The sequence below is a fragment of the Esox lucius genome, chromosome 12 (assembly GCF_011004845.1).
Source record: "Esox lucius isolate fEsoLuc1 chromosome 12, fEsoLuc1.pri, whole genome shotgun sequence".
Taxonomy (NCBI): domain Eukaryota; kingdom Metazoa; phylum Chordata; class Actinopteri; order Esociformes; family Esocidae; genus Esox; species Esox lucius.
The window spans coordinates 32,253,196-32,270,543 of record NC_047580.1 but is presented as its reverse complement, the minus strand read 5'-3'; the positions used below and the strand labels follow the sequence as shown (position 1 = coordinate 32,270,543).

The following is a 17,348-nucleotide window of genomic DNA, read 5'->3' as shown; positions in this document are numbered from 1 at the left end:
TTGTAGTATGTGTGGTAGTAGTAGTTGTAGTATGTGTGGTTTTTGAAGGAGTTGTAGTATGTGTGGTAGTAGTAGTTGTAGTATGTGTGGTGGTTGTAGTAGGTGTAGTGTGTGTGGTTTCTGTAGTAATTGTAATATGTGTGGTAGTTGTAGTACTAGTTATAGTAGCGGTTATAATAGTATGTGGTACTTGTACATGCGTGGTACATTGTTATTGGTACATGGTAATTTTATTTCATAAAATTAAAAGGAAGTGCTTTTGCATTGTTTCTTTATATAAATATGTGAGTTATATGTGAAGTAAGCAATTTACTTAAGTACATTTTTTTATATATATTTTAAAATAATGTAACATTTGTATGTCGTTTTTTAAGTAAGTTTCCACCAAAGAATGCAGAGTACATTTGAGTCCCTCTGGACTGCAGTCCTGAATAGGCAGGCACGCGGACCAAACGTCTTTTGTGTTGGAGTTCTACAGGCATTGTTGTAAGCTGTGAGTAAGCGGCCGTGATTGGCTAAGGGAGTTGGCAGCAGTCAAATTCAATTGTTTGCAAGACCTCATCTGATTGGTTTGGCTGGGGTTCGCTGCAATTACCCCTCCCCATTCCTCCCGTTGTCCGCTCTAAGATAAGTTGAACGAAGTTTGCTACAACTTTTTTTTTCCAGAGAAGTTAACTTTTCTGTAATTGACGGTCGCTTGTGGGACCAGAGCGGACCGCAAACATGAAGCTGTGTCGCACTTTTCTAGGTAAGTAAACCAAATATTTGTTTTAGTTTTCCCCCATGACAAGTAGGCCTATAGGACTTCAAAATGAGTTGTTTGTGTGTTGTATAGGCGAGAAAGTTCAGCTGTTTGTTTGAGTTTTTAAAAGTCCTATGCAACAGTTGTCGGGACGTTGGCCTCAACTTGAATAGTCTTTATGATGTGTTTAGCCTACTTTGCTGTTCCGTAGTGGTTTGAAAGTATTAATTGTTTCGCCGTTATTTTAAATTATTTTCAAATATAATAACACTTCTGGTTGCCTGCTTGTTAACGCTGTCTGAGCTTTTTTTTTTTTACACCGGTGTACCAGTTTTTCCTCAACGCTGAAATAATATTCTAAATACATATTTCTTAAGTTAAAAAAAAAAACGTCTGATGAACTTATTTCAAATAAACGAAATCACAGTTTCTCCACGTCGCTATACATTCTCCAGACAAAAGGCCAGGCTATTCCCCGAGGACTGGTGGGAGCTAGTACCGCGGGGACAATGCCAGTCTGCAGGCATATTAAAACTTTTCTGTTGTTGTCTGTCAGCTCCTTCCATCTGTCGAGGGACTTCTCTGAGCCCGGCCTCCCCACCTCGTTCCCTCAGCTGCCACGATATGCAATATTTATACTGACGATGGACCCGTCTCAGTATAGCTACCGCACTAATTGTAGTCCGGAGCTCGGTGAACGTTGATGAGACCATCTGCAGTGAAACTAAACAATCCGCCCGGTTGAAGAAAAACGTTTTCCAGATGGTTACCGGCGAACTCTGCGGGGTCAGTGGTTTTGGAAAAGAAAAAGACCCCAAACGCCCCAAAGAAGTTTGTTTGAGGGAAGGTGGTTATTAACAAAGAAAAAGTTGGCGGATAGGCCCATTTGAAACAATAAGCTTAAATTACTAATGCGATAATCAAATCAGTCTAGTTTATTGATACCTTATGTTATTATAGGATTTATGAAACCATATTTACATTTTTATAAACCGATGACTTTAATATTGTAAACATCAAAAGACTAAAGCCATGTGGCCTTGGGTCTATTGTGTCATTGTCTTGAGCTAGTTCGGTTCTGAGTTTCACGGAACAAAACCCATGCGGGACTCACTGTCCGTGGTCCTGAAACATGGAAAGAGGCCGAGAGACAAATGAGCTGTCTAGGGTCCTGAAGTCATACTGGACGAGTTCACACTGTAGCCATCTCGTTTTGTGCGTGTGAGTGTGTTCTCTCAACAGAGTGATTATTTTCAGTCCTCATGGCGCGTATTATGTCACACACATACATACGCACACATAGGAACAACACACACATACACATTCTTCAGCGGTCGGCCTTCACCTGCTTTGCTCCTGGCTTCACACAAGCTTTCTCGGGAGTGTGTTTCTCGGATCACGGGCCACGCGACGGATTTGTGTTTCAGTCTTTTGTTTACTCGATTGTTGGTGCGGTTGCATAGACCAGAGCGGCGCTCAGCGCCACACAACTGAAATCATAGTGATGCGGCGTGCAGGACGCCAGTGATTGATTTCAGCTCCAATGCATAACAATGGGATTGGAAAAAAGAGCCTGCTGCAAAGAGATAAGAATTTAATAGAATTTCTGAAAGCTGAAGGTTGGCTTTTTGAATATTCCCTACGTGCACGGCGTGGAGACAGAAGATAAAGGGTTGGCATTTCTCGGGACTATTCTCAAATGGCTTGTAATGAATGGTTGTCATTTTCACTAATGGTTTCAAAACAGCAAAGCAAAACAACGGTGTATGCAACATTTGGGAGTGGTTCCAAGTTGCAAAATGCTATAATATTTACAGGTCTCTATTTGCTGAATGTTAGCCATGCTAAGTGGCTTATACCAAAAAAAAGACCATCATTTTTGCCATAATGAGGCTGCCGTCATCCAGTAGGAGTTTGAGCATATGGTGAAGTTTCACTGGCCACTCAATATATTGATTTTATTTGATAGATGTATTAGCGTGTTCAAATTATTTGTAGCTCAAGAATTAGTACGCTTTTGCAACACTTTCGCTCCCTGGACTTCTTTAAACCGGAATGTGATGCTCACCGAGGCTCTATGCTCTCTAAATCCACTTTCCATATGCGCTCGGGGGGAAAAAAACAAATTATCAGATGCTGACATCCCCTGCTATACGTACTAACTTAGAACATGCATCAATTCCCTGCCCGAGAAAACTGTCCATTGTATGAGTTATAGGACAGCACCTCCTCCGAGGAATAGTGTTTGTGTGTGTGTGTGTGTGTGTGTGTGTGTGTGTGGGGGGGGGGGGGTGTATGTAAATGACAGGTATAACGTATGCGTGCTTTTGTGCGGAATCAAAGATTTAAAGTAAGCTCCTTCTGGTGTTGTTCGTTCCCTAACGTGGCATGTTCCCTGGTAATGAAGCCGGCCCAAAGCACATGGCTTCAGACTGTACCGTCCCTGACAGGCAGAGTGTGAAATATTACGGATTTGTTAATTAGCCTTCTGAATATATAAACAGTGCGTGCACATAGGTATAATATTAATAAAACAATGTTAACGCACATGAAAATAACTTATTGGATTACATAATTGTGTATGATTGTGTGTGTGTGTGTGTGTGTGAGAGAGAGAGAGAGAGAGAGAGAGAGAGAGAGTGAGACATGGAGAGAGAGAGAAAAAATGAGAGATAGAAATAGAGTGCGTACACACGCTGATTTATAGCGGTCTACCTAAAGCCCTGCCCATCCGAGGCTCTCTGTTTTACTACAGCTTCCGTGATGTCATGGCAAAGGGCGGAGGGAGGAGAGGGGGTAGAGGGAGGGGGGACAATGGCTCATGAGGGAAAGGTAAGTCAATATTACGTTTTCTCGCTGACAAAGGCAAATGAAGCCATGTTTTTGCTTACAAACAAGTAACATTTAACGCCACGATCTTGAGCTCGGCGCTGTCGCCTCAGTCAGGAGGCCGTCTTGCGCTCGCGCTTTCATTGATGGACATCTGGATATTATAGGCAACGGGACTAGAATAATACTTTATTAGATCTGTAACTGAGGATATCTTCCACAAAACTACTTGACATCGAACTGAACTTACTTAAAACACAAGGAAGATCTGTAGAGTCAATCCTAAGGAAATATTATAGAGATTCAGGTAATACCCATTTATTTGTATTTTGTACACTACATAGTCTACGGAAAATTTTTACGAACTATTTGTTTACAATACCGGTCAGTTTATTATTTTGTACAACAATTAGTTTCGGCATCGATGTTATCATGCATATGGAGTTGGATGGAGTGAGATTTTGTCAAGATGACTTGATGGAGGTATCTTTATTTTCAATATTTCACACTAGTGCGAGTCGTTCTGTAGTTAATGTTTCTGGATTCATAGAATGTAAGTTGTCCTTTGAGATCAAGATTAGCTGTTTTGGAAAATAATATTACTTTTGCAATGGTGTTTCCTCGCAATTAGGCTAGTACAATATCACGTGTATTTGTTGACATTATTTGGGAGAATAAACTTTTTTATAAAGAGAAACGTTACATTTATATTGGCTATCATACTCACTATCTTAGCAAACGGTCCGAATTGGTAAACTACGGCGCTCTCTGAATCTGGGTTATATTTAAGCACTTTGGGTTATGATGGCTTCTGTGCGGCTAGCCTGGTCGGAATTGCAGTGTTTCCTGAAAAACAATTCTAAATTACGTAAATCCGCATTGATGCTGAAACACTGCTAGTGTTTATTTGTGTTAATCTGCGCAGTTCTTTTTCACTTTCTGTCTGATATCTCCTCTTGGGAATCTTCATTTGTCGCTATTTGACCACTTTAATGTTTTTGCACTCTTTTGAATATTTCTCACTGTCCCAGTTGACTATCAACTATATCCTTTCGGCAAGGTCCCTGTATTGGGAGTTTGTTAGTCCTATATGGCGGTGTGTAATTAAGGTCGAACAATGGGCGTTGCACAGGATGAAGGAGGATAGAGGAGGGGGTGGCCATTTGATCTGCAGCAGAAAACGGAGATGCTCCCTTCAAATGTCAGGCGCTCTTAGTCAGATGCGCAGATTAAAGGATCCTTATAGCGTATTCCGTTTGAGAATTGAGAATGTTCACTCGATGTGCGGGTTCCGAAATTCGGCTTCTGCTGTTTACTTTGACCATCGTACTGATCTGGTTCGAGTCGGTGTGTGATGTTGTTTCTGAATTAGTCTGCTCTGCTCAGATGGTCACATAACGTGCCACGCGGTCTATCACACAGCACCTGTGCCTAAAATGGTGGATCAAAATGAAAGTTTGTACTGTTGTGTTCATATCCGTAGCTTACTGTAATTCTACTGGTCTCTCCCGAGGACGGCCCCATGCTTTTATGGCTGCTATGCTACCAACTGCCTACAGTGCAACTATTGCTAATGGTATCAGGGGTGGGATGACTATGTTACCACAAGCCAAGGGCACTAGGCTTCGAGTCACAGTTAACATTATATAGCCTATATCTAAGGACATTTTGATTAATTCGTCAATGAATTGGCACATTGGCGAATGTATGTCTGAGTGTATAGTGACCAAAGCCTGACAGCCCTTGATCTATCTATCTATCTATATATATATATATATATATATATATATATATATATATATATATATATATATATATATATATATATATATATTCATAAAAAGATAGATAGACGTTATGATGCTGGAAGCAGGTGCCCCCGAATCATCGTAGAGGAGAATGCAATAAACATGTCCAAGAGAGCAGCTGGACAAAACTGCGCCCTCGTCATTCAAAGTGTATCAGAAACCTGAGCGATAATGCCAAAGGTCAGGGTCGTCAAAGCAGTCAATATAGAGAGAAGTGCCATTTATAACTTGAAATAATGATTTTTATGTTGTGGTGGTTGGCGAAAATCGACACTTTATGAAGCCTCTGGCGTTCCGTTATGGCCATTTTAAAACTAAAAGGCATTCGTTTGGCAGAGATTGCTACTGTAGGCCGACGACTTTGAGCAATACAGTTCAGATATTTGAACAAGTGTCTCAAGAAATTATGTAAAAGACGGGAACGTGAGTAGGGGGATACATACTCATTCTTTGTTAAGAAATGCTATGTATTTTCTGTCGCGATTTTCAAGAGCCATTTTACGTCATAAAAATGTCCTAATCTTAACAGTTAAAAAGTAACAGTTAAATGTGTCGCAATAGTGAATAGGTGTGGGTTTGCCTCTCGTTGTTATGGCCTTCCTAAACCTGGTTTCCATAGAGCTGTCCTCCAGACTGTAGCCACGAGCCGAGCTGCGCCTCTTGCCTTTCTCAAAGTCACTTTGTCTCATTCTGACTAACATTATTTTATGACTTTTGTTTACAGTAAGGTTGGATTGATTTTACCTTCTTGAGCGGTCTATTGGCTATTTTATAGAAACAAATCTTGTTTAGGGATTTTAAAAAAATCGAAATCGATATTCAAAAAATTATATTTTGTAGGATTATTTGATTGGTCATCCTCCATAATGGTTATTGTTAATATTAATGCTTAATATTATTATAATTGTTATTATAATAAGTTAAGTGCAATATAATATAACATTATTGTACATAACTTATACATAACTTATCATTTCTCTTCTTTTGCTAAGAGCCTTATAGGTCAGTAATCACACAAAGTTATCTTCAAAATCCTGCTTAACTCGACCAAGGGTTTACAGATGGATTCGTTTGGATTATTGTTACAGCATACTTTGGTATTTAATCTAACTATGGATTTAATATATGTCTTTACTCAATTGTCCCTGGATGCAAATGTAATTACTTTATGTTTTTGGATAAAAGCGATTTGTCTGAGTTTGCCAGTCACCGTACAGTTTGTCACTATCCGGAAAGGAACAATTCCTTAGAGGTTTTAAAAAGCCAGTTAAAGATCGTATATTCCTTTGCTTCAGTCAAAGTGTTAATCGAATGGTCTTTAGTGTCTGAGATGAACTTCCCTGACAATCAAGTAATTATCATCTTTCCAGCTCTCTCTCATGACTAAATGATGAGATGGCAGTCATTTAATTCACAGAGAACACCACCTGATCCCCCAGCGAGGGGCTATACAGCTCTAAACTGCTGTGCTGCTCTAACACCAAGGGGACTGGTGGCGTTTCGGGGGAAGCCTTTCTAGGAGGGACAGGAGCTCTGCCATTAGATAGTGGTGACTTTAGGATCAGCAGCTGCTTTCTTTCTTAAAAAAAAGAAACTGTGTATGAAGGACACCATCCCAAGTAACTGACTTTACGTGCAGTGTCAGTGATAATGCGCGATAATGAGCGTGAGGTGGGGGGGGAGGGGGGGTGGTGAGAGAAAGAGAGATTGAGGGAGAGGAAAGGGAGAAAGATAGAAGTATTGCTCTTGTAATCACTTTTCAGAGGAAGAGTTAAAGTTGATAAACAAGCATTTTGTGGAGTGCTGTGTTGGGGTGCGGACACAGTCTTCTTTGGTGTCACTGTCTGTCTGGTTCCTCTGGGGACAGGACTGTCTGTCTGGTTCCTCTGGGGACAGGACTGTCTATCTGGTTCCTGTGAGGACAGGACTGTCTATCTACTTCCTCTGGGGCCAGGACAGGACTGGCTGTTTGGTTCCTCTGGGGCCAGGCCAGAACTGTCTGTCTGCTTCGTCTGGGGCCAGAACAGGACAGGACTGTCTGTCTGCTTCGTCTGGGGCCATGACAGGGCAGAACTGTCTGTCTGCTTCGTCTGGGGCCAGAACAGGACAGGACTGTCTGTCTGCTTCGTCTGGGGGCATGACAGGTCTGTTGGTATGCTCCCTCCGAACACAGAAACTAAGTCAACCCGCTCTGCCACTGCATCACTACTTTAAACAGCGGTTAAGAGTGTCAACAGGAAGGTGAATAGACAGAAAAGGAGATGGATATAGGAAAACGGTTAGAGTAAAAGGTGGAGAGATGGAGGAGAGTGGTTGGAGATGTGTAAAATATTAACCCAATAGATGAATACAACAGGAGTCGAACAGTATGTTTTAGTTTTGAAGCCATGGCTGGTTTGACTAGGGAGTGTGTTTTGGTTGCGGGGGAGCAACGGTGTGCTGGTTTGACTCTGTGTTTTGGTTACTGAGGGAGCAGTAGTGTGTTGGTTTGACTCAGGAGTGTGTTCAGGTTACTGAGGGAGCAGTAGTGTGTTGGTTTGACTCTGTGTTCAGGTTACTGAGGGAGCAGTAGTGTGTTGGTTTGACTCTGTGTTCAGGTTACTGAGGGAGCAGTAGTGTGTTGGTTTGACTCTGTGTTCAGGTTACTGAGGGAGCAGTAGTGTGTTGGTTTGACTCAGGAGTGTGTTCAGGTTACTGAGGGAGCAGTAGTGTGTTGGTTTGACTCAGGAGTGTGTTCAGGTTACTGAGGGAGCAGTAGTGTGTTGGTTTGACTCAGGAGTGTGTTCAGGTTACTGAGGGAGCAGTAGTGTGTTGGTTTGACTCAGGAGTGTGTTCAGGTTACTGAGGGAGCAGTAGTGTGTTGGTTTGACTCAGGAGTGTGTTCAGGTTACTGAGGGAGCAGTACTGTGTTGGTTTGACTCAGGAGTGTGTTCAGGTTACTGAGGGAGCAGTAGTGTGTTGGTTTGACTCAGGAGTGTGTTCAGGTTACTGAGGGAGCAGTAGTGTGTTGGTTTGACTCAGGAGTGTGTTCAGGTTACTGAGGGAGCAGTAGTGTGTTGGTTTGACTCAGGAGTGTGTTCAGGTTACTGAGGGAGCAGTAGTGTGTTGGTTTGACTGGGGCCATGCCAGCCTGTCCCACTCCCTCTCTCTATGCACCCAGTGCCCATGCCGGTAGAGCCAGATGGGACTTCAGGATGGACACTTACCCAGGAAACACACCAGATTGGGAGAGGGGGGTGGGGCAAGAGGACGGTGGATATGAAGTGGTCTTGGAAGGTTTGTTTCAGGACGGTGGTTTAATAATATTTAATAACGGTGTGTTTTTAAGAGAGTGGTTGTAGGAGGGTGGATGTATGAGGGTGGATGTAGGAGGGTGGATGTAGGAGGGTGGTTGGTTGTCTGAGGGTGGTTGTAGGAGGTTGACTGTAGGATGGTGGGGGTAAGAAGGGAAATGTAGTAAATTGGTTGTAGGAGGCTGGATGTAGGAGGTTGGATGTAGGAGGTTGGATGTAGCAGGTTAATTGTAGGAGGTTGGATGTAGGACGTTGGATGTAGCAGGTTAATTGTAGGAGGTTGGATGTAGGAGGTTGGATGTAGCAGGTTGGATGTAGCAGGTTAGTTGTAGGAGGTTGGATGTAAGAGGTTGGATGTAGGAGGTTGGATGTAGCAGGTTGGATGTAGGAGGTTGGATGTAGCAGGTTGGATGTAGCAGGTTAATTGTAGGAGGTTGGATGTAGGAGGTTGGATGTAGCAGGTTGTATGTAGGAGGTTGGATGTAGCAGGTTGTATGTAGGAGGTTGGATGTAGCAGGTTGGATGTAGGAGGTTGGATGTAGCAGGTTGGATGTAGCAGGTTGGATGTAGCAGGTTGGATGTAGCAGGTTAATTGTAGGAGGTTGGATGTAGCAGGTTGGATGTAGCAGGTTGGATGTAGCAGGTTAATTGTAGGAGGTTGGATGTAGGAGGTTGGATGTAGCAGGTTGGATGTAGGAGGTTGGATGTAGCAGGTTAGTTGTAGGAGGTTGGATGTAGGAGGTTGGTTGTAGGAGGTTGGTTGTAGGAGGTTGGATGTAGCAGGTTGGATGTAGCAGGTTGGTTGTAGGAGGTTGGGTGTAGCAGGTTGGATGTAGCAGGTTGGATGTAGCAGGTTGGTTGTAGGAGGTTGGGTGTAGCAGGTTGGATATTTACCCTCTGGCCAAGATGAGGACACTTGTGAACATTTTGTGAAGATAATCTTGGCATGATTTCAATTATTTGAGTTCAGTTACATTTTACATTTCTGTATTCAACTGTGTGAATCTGTTTACTTATTTTTATTTCCAGTATATAGTTCATTTGTTTTTAAAGATTCTGTGAAGGTCAATGTTCCCTTAAGTTGCATGACTGTCATTAAAATACTTCTGATGCATGTCTGGCTTCTGGGTGGAGGATCATTTTAACGTTTGCTTTTTGAAACCGTGAGGAAGGAGATCATGCTCCATAGTCGGACATAGTCCCTGCTGCCCCCCCAGCCCCCACACCCAACCCCACCTTGTGATGAGAGAAAACTATTACCTTGATGAATATATCTTTTTTTTAATACTTGATTTATGGACGATTCATTATTTACTGACCACTTCCCCACCCCCCCTCTCCATGGACCCTCCCCCACCCCCTCCCTCCATGGACCCTCCCCCTCCCTCCATGGACCCTCCCCCACCCCCTCCCTCCATGGACCCTCCCCCACCCCCTCCCTCCATGGACCCACCCCCTCCCTCCATGGACCCTCCCCCTCCCTCCATGGACCCACCCCCTCCCTCCATGGACCCTCCCCCACCCCCTCCCTCCATGGACCCTCCCCCTCCCTCCATGGACCCTCCCCCACTGCACTCTCATGCAGCCTAGCAGAGAAAAGCACAATAAAATTGTGCAAATTTGATTGATTCTAATAGCAGACTGACAGAGTCTCCAGCTGGGGCCCTTTAGTGTGTGTGTATGTGGTGTGTGTGTGTTCTTTAGTGTGGGTATGTGAAGTGTGTGTCCTTTAGTGTGCGCACTGACATGTGTGTGTATGTTGTGTGTGTCCTTTAGTGTGCGCACTGACATGTGTGTGTATGTTGTGTGTGTCCTTTAGTGTGCGCACTGACATGTGTGTGTATGTGGTGTGTGTCCTTTAGTGTGCGCACTGACGTGTGTGTATGTGGTGTGTGTGTTCTTAGTTAATAGGAGTGCCTGGTGTGTGCTTGAACATCCTGCCCCACCCTGCCCCACCCCCCTATCTACCCCACCCTGGTCTTCTTTCCACCCCTCCAGCTCCTAATTCTCCTCCTCCAGCTCCTCCAGCTCACGCATTCTCCTCCTCCAGCTCCCTTTTCTCCTCCTCTAGCTCCTCCTTCGTCTCCCCCCTGGTCCTGTGCTGATGCTGTTGTCAGAAGTGACAACTATTTTCTCCTTTCTTCCTATTCTGCTCTCTGACCCCCCCCTCCCCCTCTTCTCTCCCCTGGGCAGAAAATGAGTTTCGGGGTGAGCTCCTGAATCAGCGGTGGACGCGAGGCGAGAGGATCAGCCGCTGCCAGACCTCCCAGAGACTGCAGAGCAGACCAATCAAAGTGAGTGGCAGTGCGCTAGCACTTCGTTTCTGCTTCCTGGGCACTTCAGCAAGCCCCGGCGAGGAGGGGGGGGGGGGGTTGGGGGGGGTCTGCTGGATAGGCGACCGGACAGTGCCGTCAAACAAATCCAATCCTCTCCTGTCCGCCAGGTCCAGACTACTGAAGCCAGGCTCGGCCCAGTTCAGCAGAGCTCAGCATTTTACTTTCGGCGGAGTTCACTTTGGAGCGTTGCTTTGTAGACATCGGGGGGGAAAAAACTCAAGAGGATGTCCTTGAGCTGACTCCTCCAATATTCCCCTGAATCAGCAGAAAATAAAACCTCTTTCTCTCACTTTCTCTCTGCCTCTCCATCTCTTTCCCTCTCTGTCCATATTTTTCCTTCCACCTCTGCTCCGCTCCCACTAGCATGACTTCTCCACCTGGGTAGACCTTCTGTATGTTTATTTTCAACCTGAATTTGTACACGTATAAACAAAAGGAGGGAACAGACATTAGGAAGGACGGGGGGGGTGGAGGAGAGAGTGGGGGGGAACGAGGGGAGAAGAGGGGGTGCTGTCCCCAGGGTGTAGTAAAAGTAGTTTTGCTACCCTCTAAGACCAGGGTTGATCAGAATGAATGGCTTTTATTGATCCGTTTGATATCTGGTCGAGTTGCAGATGCAGGCTCTGCTCTTAAATAGAACGCCAAGTTTATTTACTGCAAATCAAACCGTGAATCATTTCAAACATGTTTTCCTGTTCTGGATGGGAACCAGCGCATTGATCTCCTGGACTGAAAGACTTGGAAGACATCAGTCGAGTAAGAGAGATATAGAGAGAGATATATAGAGAGAGAGAGAGAATAGCAGGAAGTGGAGAGATGTCTGATGAATCCCTAACTGTGTGCCGCTGAGAAACATTGAATACATACACACATGTTGCCTCAACCAGATACATCACATTGTTGGGCTTAGTTCCATTGTCTCTTTTCTGTCAGTCGGTAAAGTGAACCAACCCATACTGTGCTGAGAATTGGAAGGGTTCTTTCCTGTCTGGACTCCAGCCGTGGTAGCTGGTGGTGGTCGGGCCTCCGGTTCCTCCTCTGTAGTGTGAATTATTTAAGTGGGTGCGTGGTGGGACCGGCCGCGTAACGCTGCTCCAACAGGATCGGAGCGTGGACTGCCTGGTGAGGGAAACGGGCCTCTCCTAATTGGCAGTTGCTGTCCGCAGGTAATTTTGGAGATGTCAGTCTTCCTCGCTAGTTGCTTAGTGAACTCGCATTTCTCTGCCTCTCTCTCTCTCTATGCCGTTCTCCTGGTTCTTGGTATTCTTGTAAACGTGAAAATGAATGAAAGACTCATTTACGTGCACCAGGGGAAGAGGGGTGACCTTCTCTGTGAAGTCATTGCCCCCAGCCAGCAATTTACATATAGCTGTCAGAATGCAGAGGAGTCCTTCCTGGATGTACGGCACACAAAGAGGGACATAATTGATAGTGAACCACACAGCCTGCAGCCTGCTGGGCCCTCCTGCCTGGGCTTCTCCGTGGACCCCTCACCCCCTCTCCCTCAGCAGGGCCAGCTCAGCGCGAGAGAGGTGTATGTTTCTCATTCAAAGTATGTAATTAAGAAAAACTACGTGGGGCAAAAGAAAGGTTTGAACATACATTAAAAAACAACCTTTGAAACAAATTATGAACATGAGGTGAATTGCCAGCTTCATTTCTGCCCGGATTCATTCAGAGTGACTTTGTGTTCATAGGAAATTAATGAGGTGGAGTTGGGAGAGGGAAAAACTTGAACTCAGATTTGCTTACCTATTTAAAATGTGCGTAGCTATGGTTACGCAAACATGAAAGCAACAGGGGCGCCTTTCAATCCCATCTGATTCATTGGATGACTACTACGGACGTGAAGAGAGGACGACCAGAGCTGTGTTCAGGCCCAGCTTTGAGAAGACACAGTGAATGGACACTATGGACCTGACTCATTTGTCCTGCATTTTGTTTTCTTCTCTACCCCCACTCCCCCACTCCCCCACCCCGGTCACATGACTCCAGAAGACTGAGGGGAGACAGCCTCCCTTTTCTGTTTAGTGAAAGAGACAGACAAGACAAACAGTGTTCATTAGCTTGCCGTGGCTTTGGGGTCCCCTGTAAAAACTTTCCTCTCATGCCACACACAGGCCCATGAGCCGAGCACAGGGAGTAAACTGCTCCCTTTAGTTCAGGGCACAAAGCCGGCTTGTTGCATGTTAGCAGGGCCTGACTAAATGCCCAGGGGCCCCCACACTGCACCTGTACCTCCGGATCAGCGTGACACGCCGTTCGCAGGGCCCCCCCGCCCCCCCCCCACCCAACAACCCCGCCCCTACCGAACAAAAATAACACAACACACACTTCTCTCTTTCTCCTCTCTCTTTTCAAAAGTAAATCTATTAGCAGGAAGTGCCAAAGAAGAGGGAAAGAGACCCCGTGTTTGAACTCACTGTGCCCCTGCCAACTTCAACGCTGACTGCAACAAAGCAGCTAAGTGCTGGGGCGAAGAGGGCGATGGGGGAGGCGAGGAGGGCGATGGGGGAGGCGAGGAGTGCGAGGGGCACAAGGGGGGGGGTAGTGGGACGAGGGGGGAGCGCGAGGACAGGGGGAGTGGGGGCCATAAAAGACCTAGAGTCCGGTAATCAAAGCTAATGCTCACATTGTGTCTAAAAAGCATGGGATAGCTTTAAAGTGTGCCTGGCCCGGCTGAAGGGCTTCTGAGTGGGGGGAGCAGTGGAGCGACGGCCCTGGGAGGTGTGGTGATAGACAGGAGGGGGGCTTCGCACCTGCTCTTTTGTGCCTTAAAAGCAAGGCCTCTGGTTTGGGGAACCGGGACCACGGAGTCCCTAAAAGAGCACTTACGGTAATTCTGAGTATCTATGATGTTGTTGTTGTTGTTGTTGTTATTATTGCTACGGTACCATTATGATCAGGCGCCGCGAGTTATGATTACCGCTGCGTTCCCGGAACGCCCGCAAGGCCGTGCCCTAACGCCGGCTTTCCGCTGGAGGTCTGTTGAGCTCCCAGTTCGCTCGGGTGCTGCAAATAACAGGGTTAAAGGAGGAGGGCCTGAGCTGGGGCCGGGCTGGTACCGGAGAAGGATTTAAATACACAACAACCGAACCACCTGCTCATTTTCTCTCCGGGCTGGATCAGATTAATACATCTATTTGTTCCGGATCAGATTAATGCTTCTATTTGTTTTTCATTTTCCATTTTTAACCGTGTCGCTTCTGGCGGTGATTTATTGGCGGTTTCTTCCCTTTCTCTCTCGCTGTCTTCCTCTCTTTATTCCTTCCTCATCCCTCTCTCTTTCTTCCTCTTGCTTACTGTATCTCTTCCCCTCTCACGATGTATATAGTATCTCTCCCCTATATTTATCTATTTATCTCTCTTTCACTCACTCTCTCTCTCTTTCTCCCTCTCTCTCTCTTTATATATATATATATATATATATATATATATATATATATATATAGTATTTCACTCCTATATCTATCTATCTATCTGTCTATATATATATATGATGGGAAAGGCGACTGTGGCATTGGTTCAGCAGAGATGTCTCCCCAGTGCTCAAGGTGTAGCTGATCCTTCCTATCATTACAGAGAGAGAGAGCCCCCGTCAGCAGGGCAGATAAAACTGAGGCAACGTGATACTCCCAGGCCAGCCAGCTAGGATGAGGGATGAAGCGTGGTGGGGGGGGGGGGGTGGTGGTGGGGGGGCAGTTTCCAGGAAAGCAGATCTGTTCTCTAAACCTGCCTGTGTGTGTTCTGCTGTGTGCTTAAGTGTATGTGCATCTCGAGTGCGTTGCAATTACGATGTATATGGACTGGCTGTAATTCTGAGTGGCGGTGTGCAGCCTGTTTCTGTGCAGGCAGGTATTCTGAGTGGCGTTGTACAGCCTGTTTCTGTGCAGGCAGGTATTCTGAGTGGCAGTGTGCAGCCTGTTTCTGTGCACGCAGGTATTCTGAGTGGCAGTGTACAGCCTGTTTGTGTACACGCAGGTATTCTGAGTGGGGTTGTACAGCCTGTTTGTGTACACGCAGGTATTCTGAGTGGGGTTGTACAGCCTGTTTGTGTACACGCAGGTATTCTGAGTGGCGTTGTACAGCCTGTTTGTGTACACGCAGGTATTCTGAGTGGGGTTGTACAGCCTGTTTGTGTACACGCAGGTATTCTGAGTGGGGTTGTACAGCCTGTTTGTGTACACGCAGGTATTCTGAGTGGCGTTGTACAGCCTGTTTGTGTACACGCAGGTATTCTGAGTGGCGTTGTACAGCCTGTTTGTGTACACACAGGTATTGTAGACACGGTTCACTACATGAATGTAAACTGTGAGTGGTGGGGTTGTCTGTAATGGCTGCTTTTCTTCTGTCATTTCCCCATCCATTAAAAGCAATTTCCTGACGTTCCGTGTCTCTTCTTCCCCTCCTGCGGCAGATGAGTGTGGAGAGCGATGACAACAGAGGCACACGCACACGGTCTAAAGGAATCAGAGGTGAGCTCTCACGCCGCAGGGAGGATTCTGTCCTCTTCTTCTCTCCTTTACAGACAGCCTGGGATCTGTGGAAGGTGCTAGCCCAGAGCTTCCCTCTCTGAAAACACGCGCGCGCGTCTTGTCCAGTTGAGCTAGTCAGCCTGCTATTGTTACCTGTGGCAGAGACAAGGAGAGAGATGGGGAGAGAGAGAGAGAGAGAGAAAGAGATGGAGAGGGCAAGTTGGAGAGAGAGAAATGGTGGGAGAGGTGGAGGGAGAGGAGAGAGAAAGATGAGAATAAAAGAGATGGAAAAATAGAGTAGAAGATACATTGATATATAGACTGAGATAGATAGAGAGAGATGGAGACTGGGAGAGGTGGAGGAGAGTGAGAGAGGTGGAGGAGAGTGGGAGAGGTGGAGGAGAGTGAGAGAGGTGGAGGAGACTGGGAGAGGTGGAGGAGAGTGAGAGAGGTGGAGGAGAGTGGGAGAGGTAGCGGAGAGTGGGAGAGGTGGAGGAGAGTGAGAGAGGTGGAGGAGAGTGAGAGAGGTGGAGGAGAGTGGGAGAGGTGGAGGAGAGTGAGAGAGGTGGAGGAGAGTGAGAGAGGTGGAGGAGAGTGGGAGAGGTGGAGGAGAGTGAGAGAGGTAGAGGAGAGTGAGAGAGGTGGAGGAGAGTGGAGGAGAGTGGGAGAGGTGGGGGAGAGTGAGAGAGGTGGAGGAGAGTGAGAGAGGTGGAGGAGAGTGGGAGAGGTAGAGGAGAGTGAGAGAGGTAGAGGAGAGTGAGAGAGGTGGAGGAGAGTGAGAGAGGTGGAGGAGAGTGGGAGAGGTGGAGGAGAGTGAGAGAGGTGGAGGAGAGTGGGAGAGGTGGAGGAGAGTGGGAGAGGTGGAGGAGAGTGAGAGAGGTGGAGGAGAGTGGGAGAGGTGGAGGAGAGTGAGAGAGGTGGAGGAGAGTGGGAGAGGTGGAGGAGAATGGGAGAGGTGGAGGAGAATGGGAGAGGTGGAGGAGAGTGAGAGAGGTGGAGGAGAGTGAGAGAGGTGGAGGAGAGTGAGAGAGGTGGAGGAGAGTGGGAGAGGTGGAGGAGAGTGAGAGAGCCCCCGAGTTGACAGTGTTCAGAAGCCACTCAGGGGTCCAGACAGAGATCCAGGGTGCTGAGTGATGAAACGGAGAGAAACGGAGCAAAGACACATCCAGCTCCTCAGTCTGAAGATGCAGACGTGGTTCGACTGCTCTTTATGTGTCCTGTGTCTCCGGCCTCTATATTTATGCAATATTTATGCATTTCTAACCGGACTGGGGCTGAGTTCTCCAGATTTTCTTTTCACCAATGGCCATATTGAAAATGACACTATGTTATTTAAAAAAATAAATCTCTGTTGCTGAACGTCCAATCAGTTCCTCCTTCATCCAATGGGAGGTTGTGTTGTTGACCGGAGAATGATTAATTTTTTCAAGGCAATTAAGTCGCCTGAAGGAAATGCAGTATTTTTAACTTATGTCTGCATTTTTTCTTTTAATTTAATTTCACAATTATGATAACTAAACTGCAACACTTAATCATGCCCCAATTGCTGAAGTCTGCATATAAATGTCATTTTGTTTCTGATTAGCAGCAAGCAATTCGGTTGATTTAGGTGTTCTCGGCAGTCTGTGGGCTTGTGTGAATGTGCATGTGTGTATACGTGTTTGCAATGTCGTGTGTGTGTGTTTGCACCAGTGTTTGTTGTGTGTGTGTGTGTATGTGTGTGTGTGTGTGTGTGTAATGTTACTATGTAATGCATATTCTTGTAAAAATGTCTCCTGGGATTTGAATGCTTTTGTGATGTATTGATTGTAGTTCTTTTTTTGCAGTGCAGCTTCCAGCTGCTTCACCTTTGTTTAGCGGTCCAT

The 17,348-nt window shown here is 46.0% G+C and overlaps 1 protein-coding gene across 5 annotated transcripts in view; it reads left to right on the top strand.

Annotated features, from left to right (window-relative positions):
• The first annotated feature begins 649 nt into the window (after positions 1-649).
• myt1b (myelin transcription factor 1b) overlaps positions 650-17,348 on the top strand; it is a 34,774-nt gene continuing 18,075 nt past the window's right edge. Inside the window, exons 1-3 of one of the 5 annotated variants that reach the window (XM_029124265.2) lie at positions 650-748; positions 10,866-10,966; positions 15,426-15,483. In XM_029124265.2, the coding sequence (XP_028980098.2) occupies positions 724-748; positions 10,866-10,966; positions 15,426-15,483 (184 nt within the window). In that variant the 5' untranslated portion in view covers positions 650-723. Of the gene's footprint in view, positions 749-3,514; positions 3,575-3,602; positions 3,879-10,865; positions 10,967-11,624; positions 12,175-15,381; positions 15,484-17,348 lie in introns of those variants that run through there. The other 4 variants (XM_020052083.3, XM_020052082.3, XM_029124266.2 and 1 more) reach the window with 4 other exon arrangements.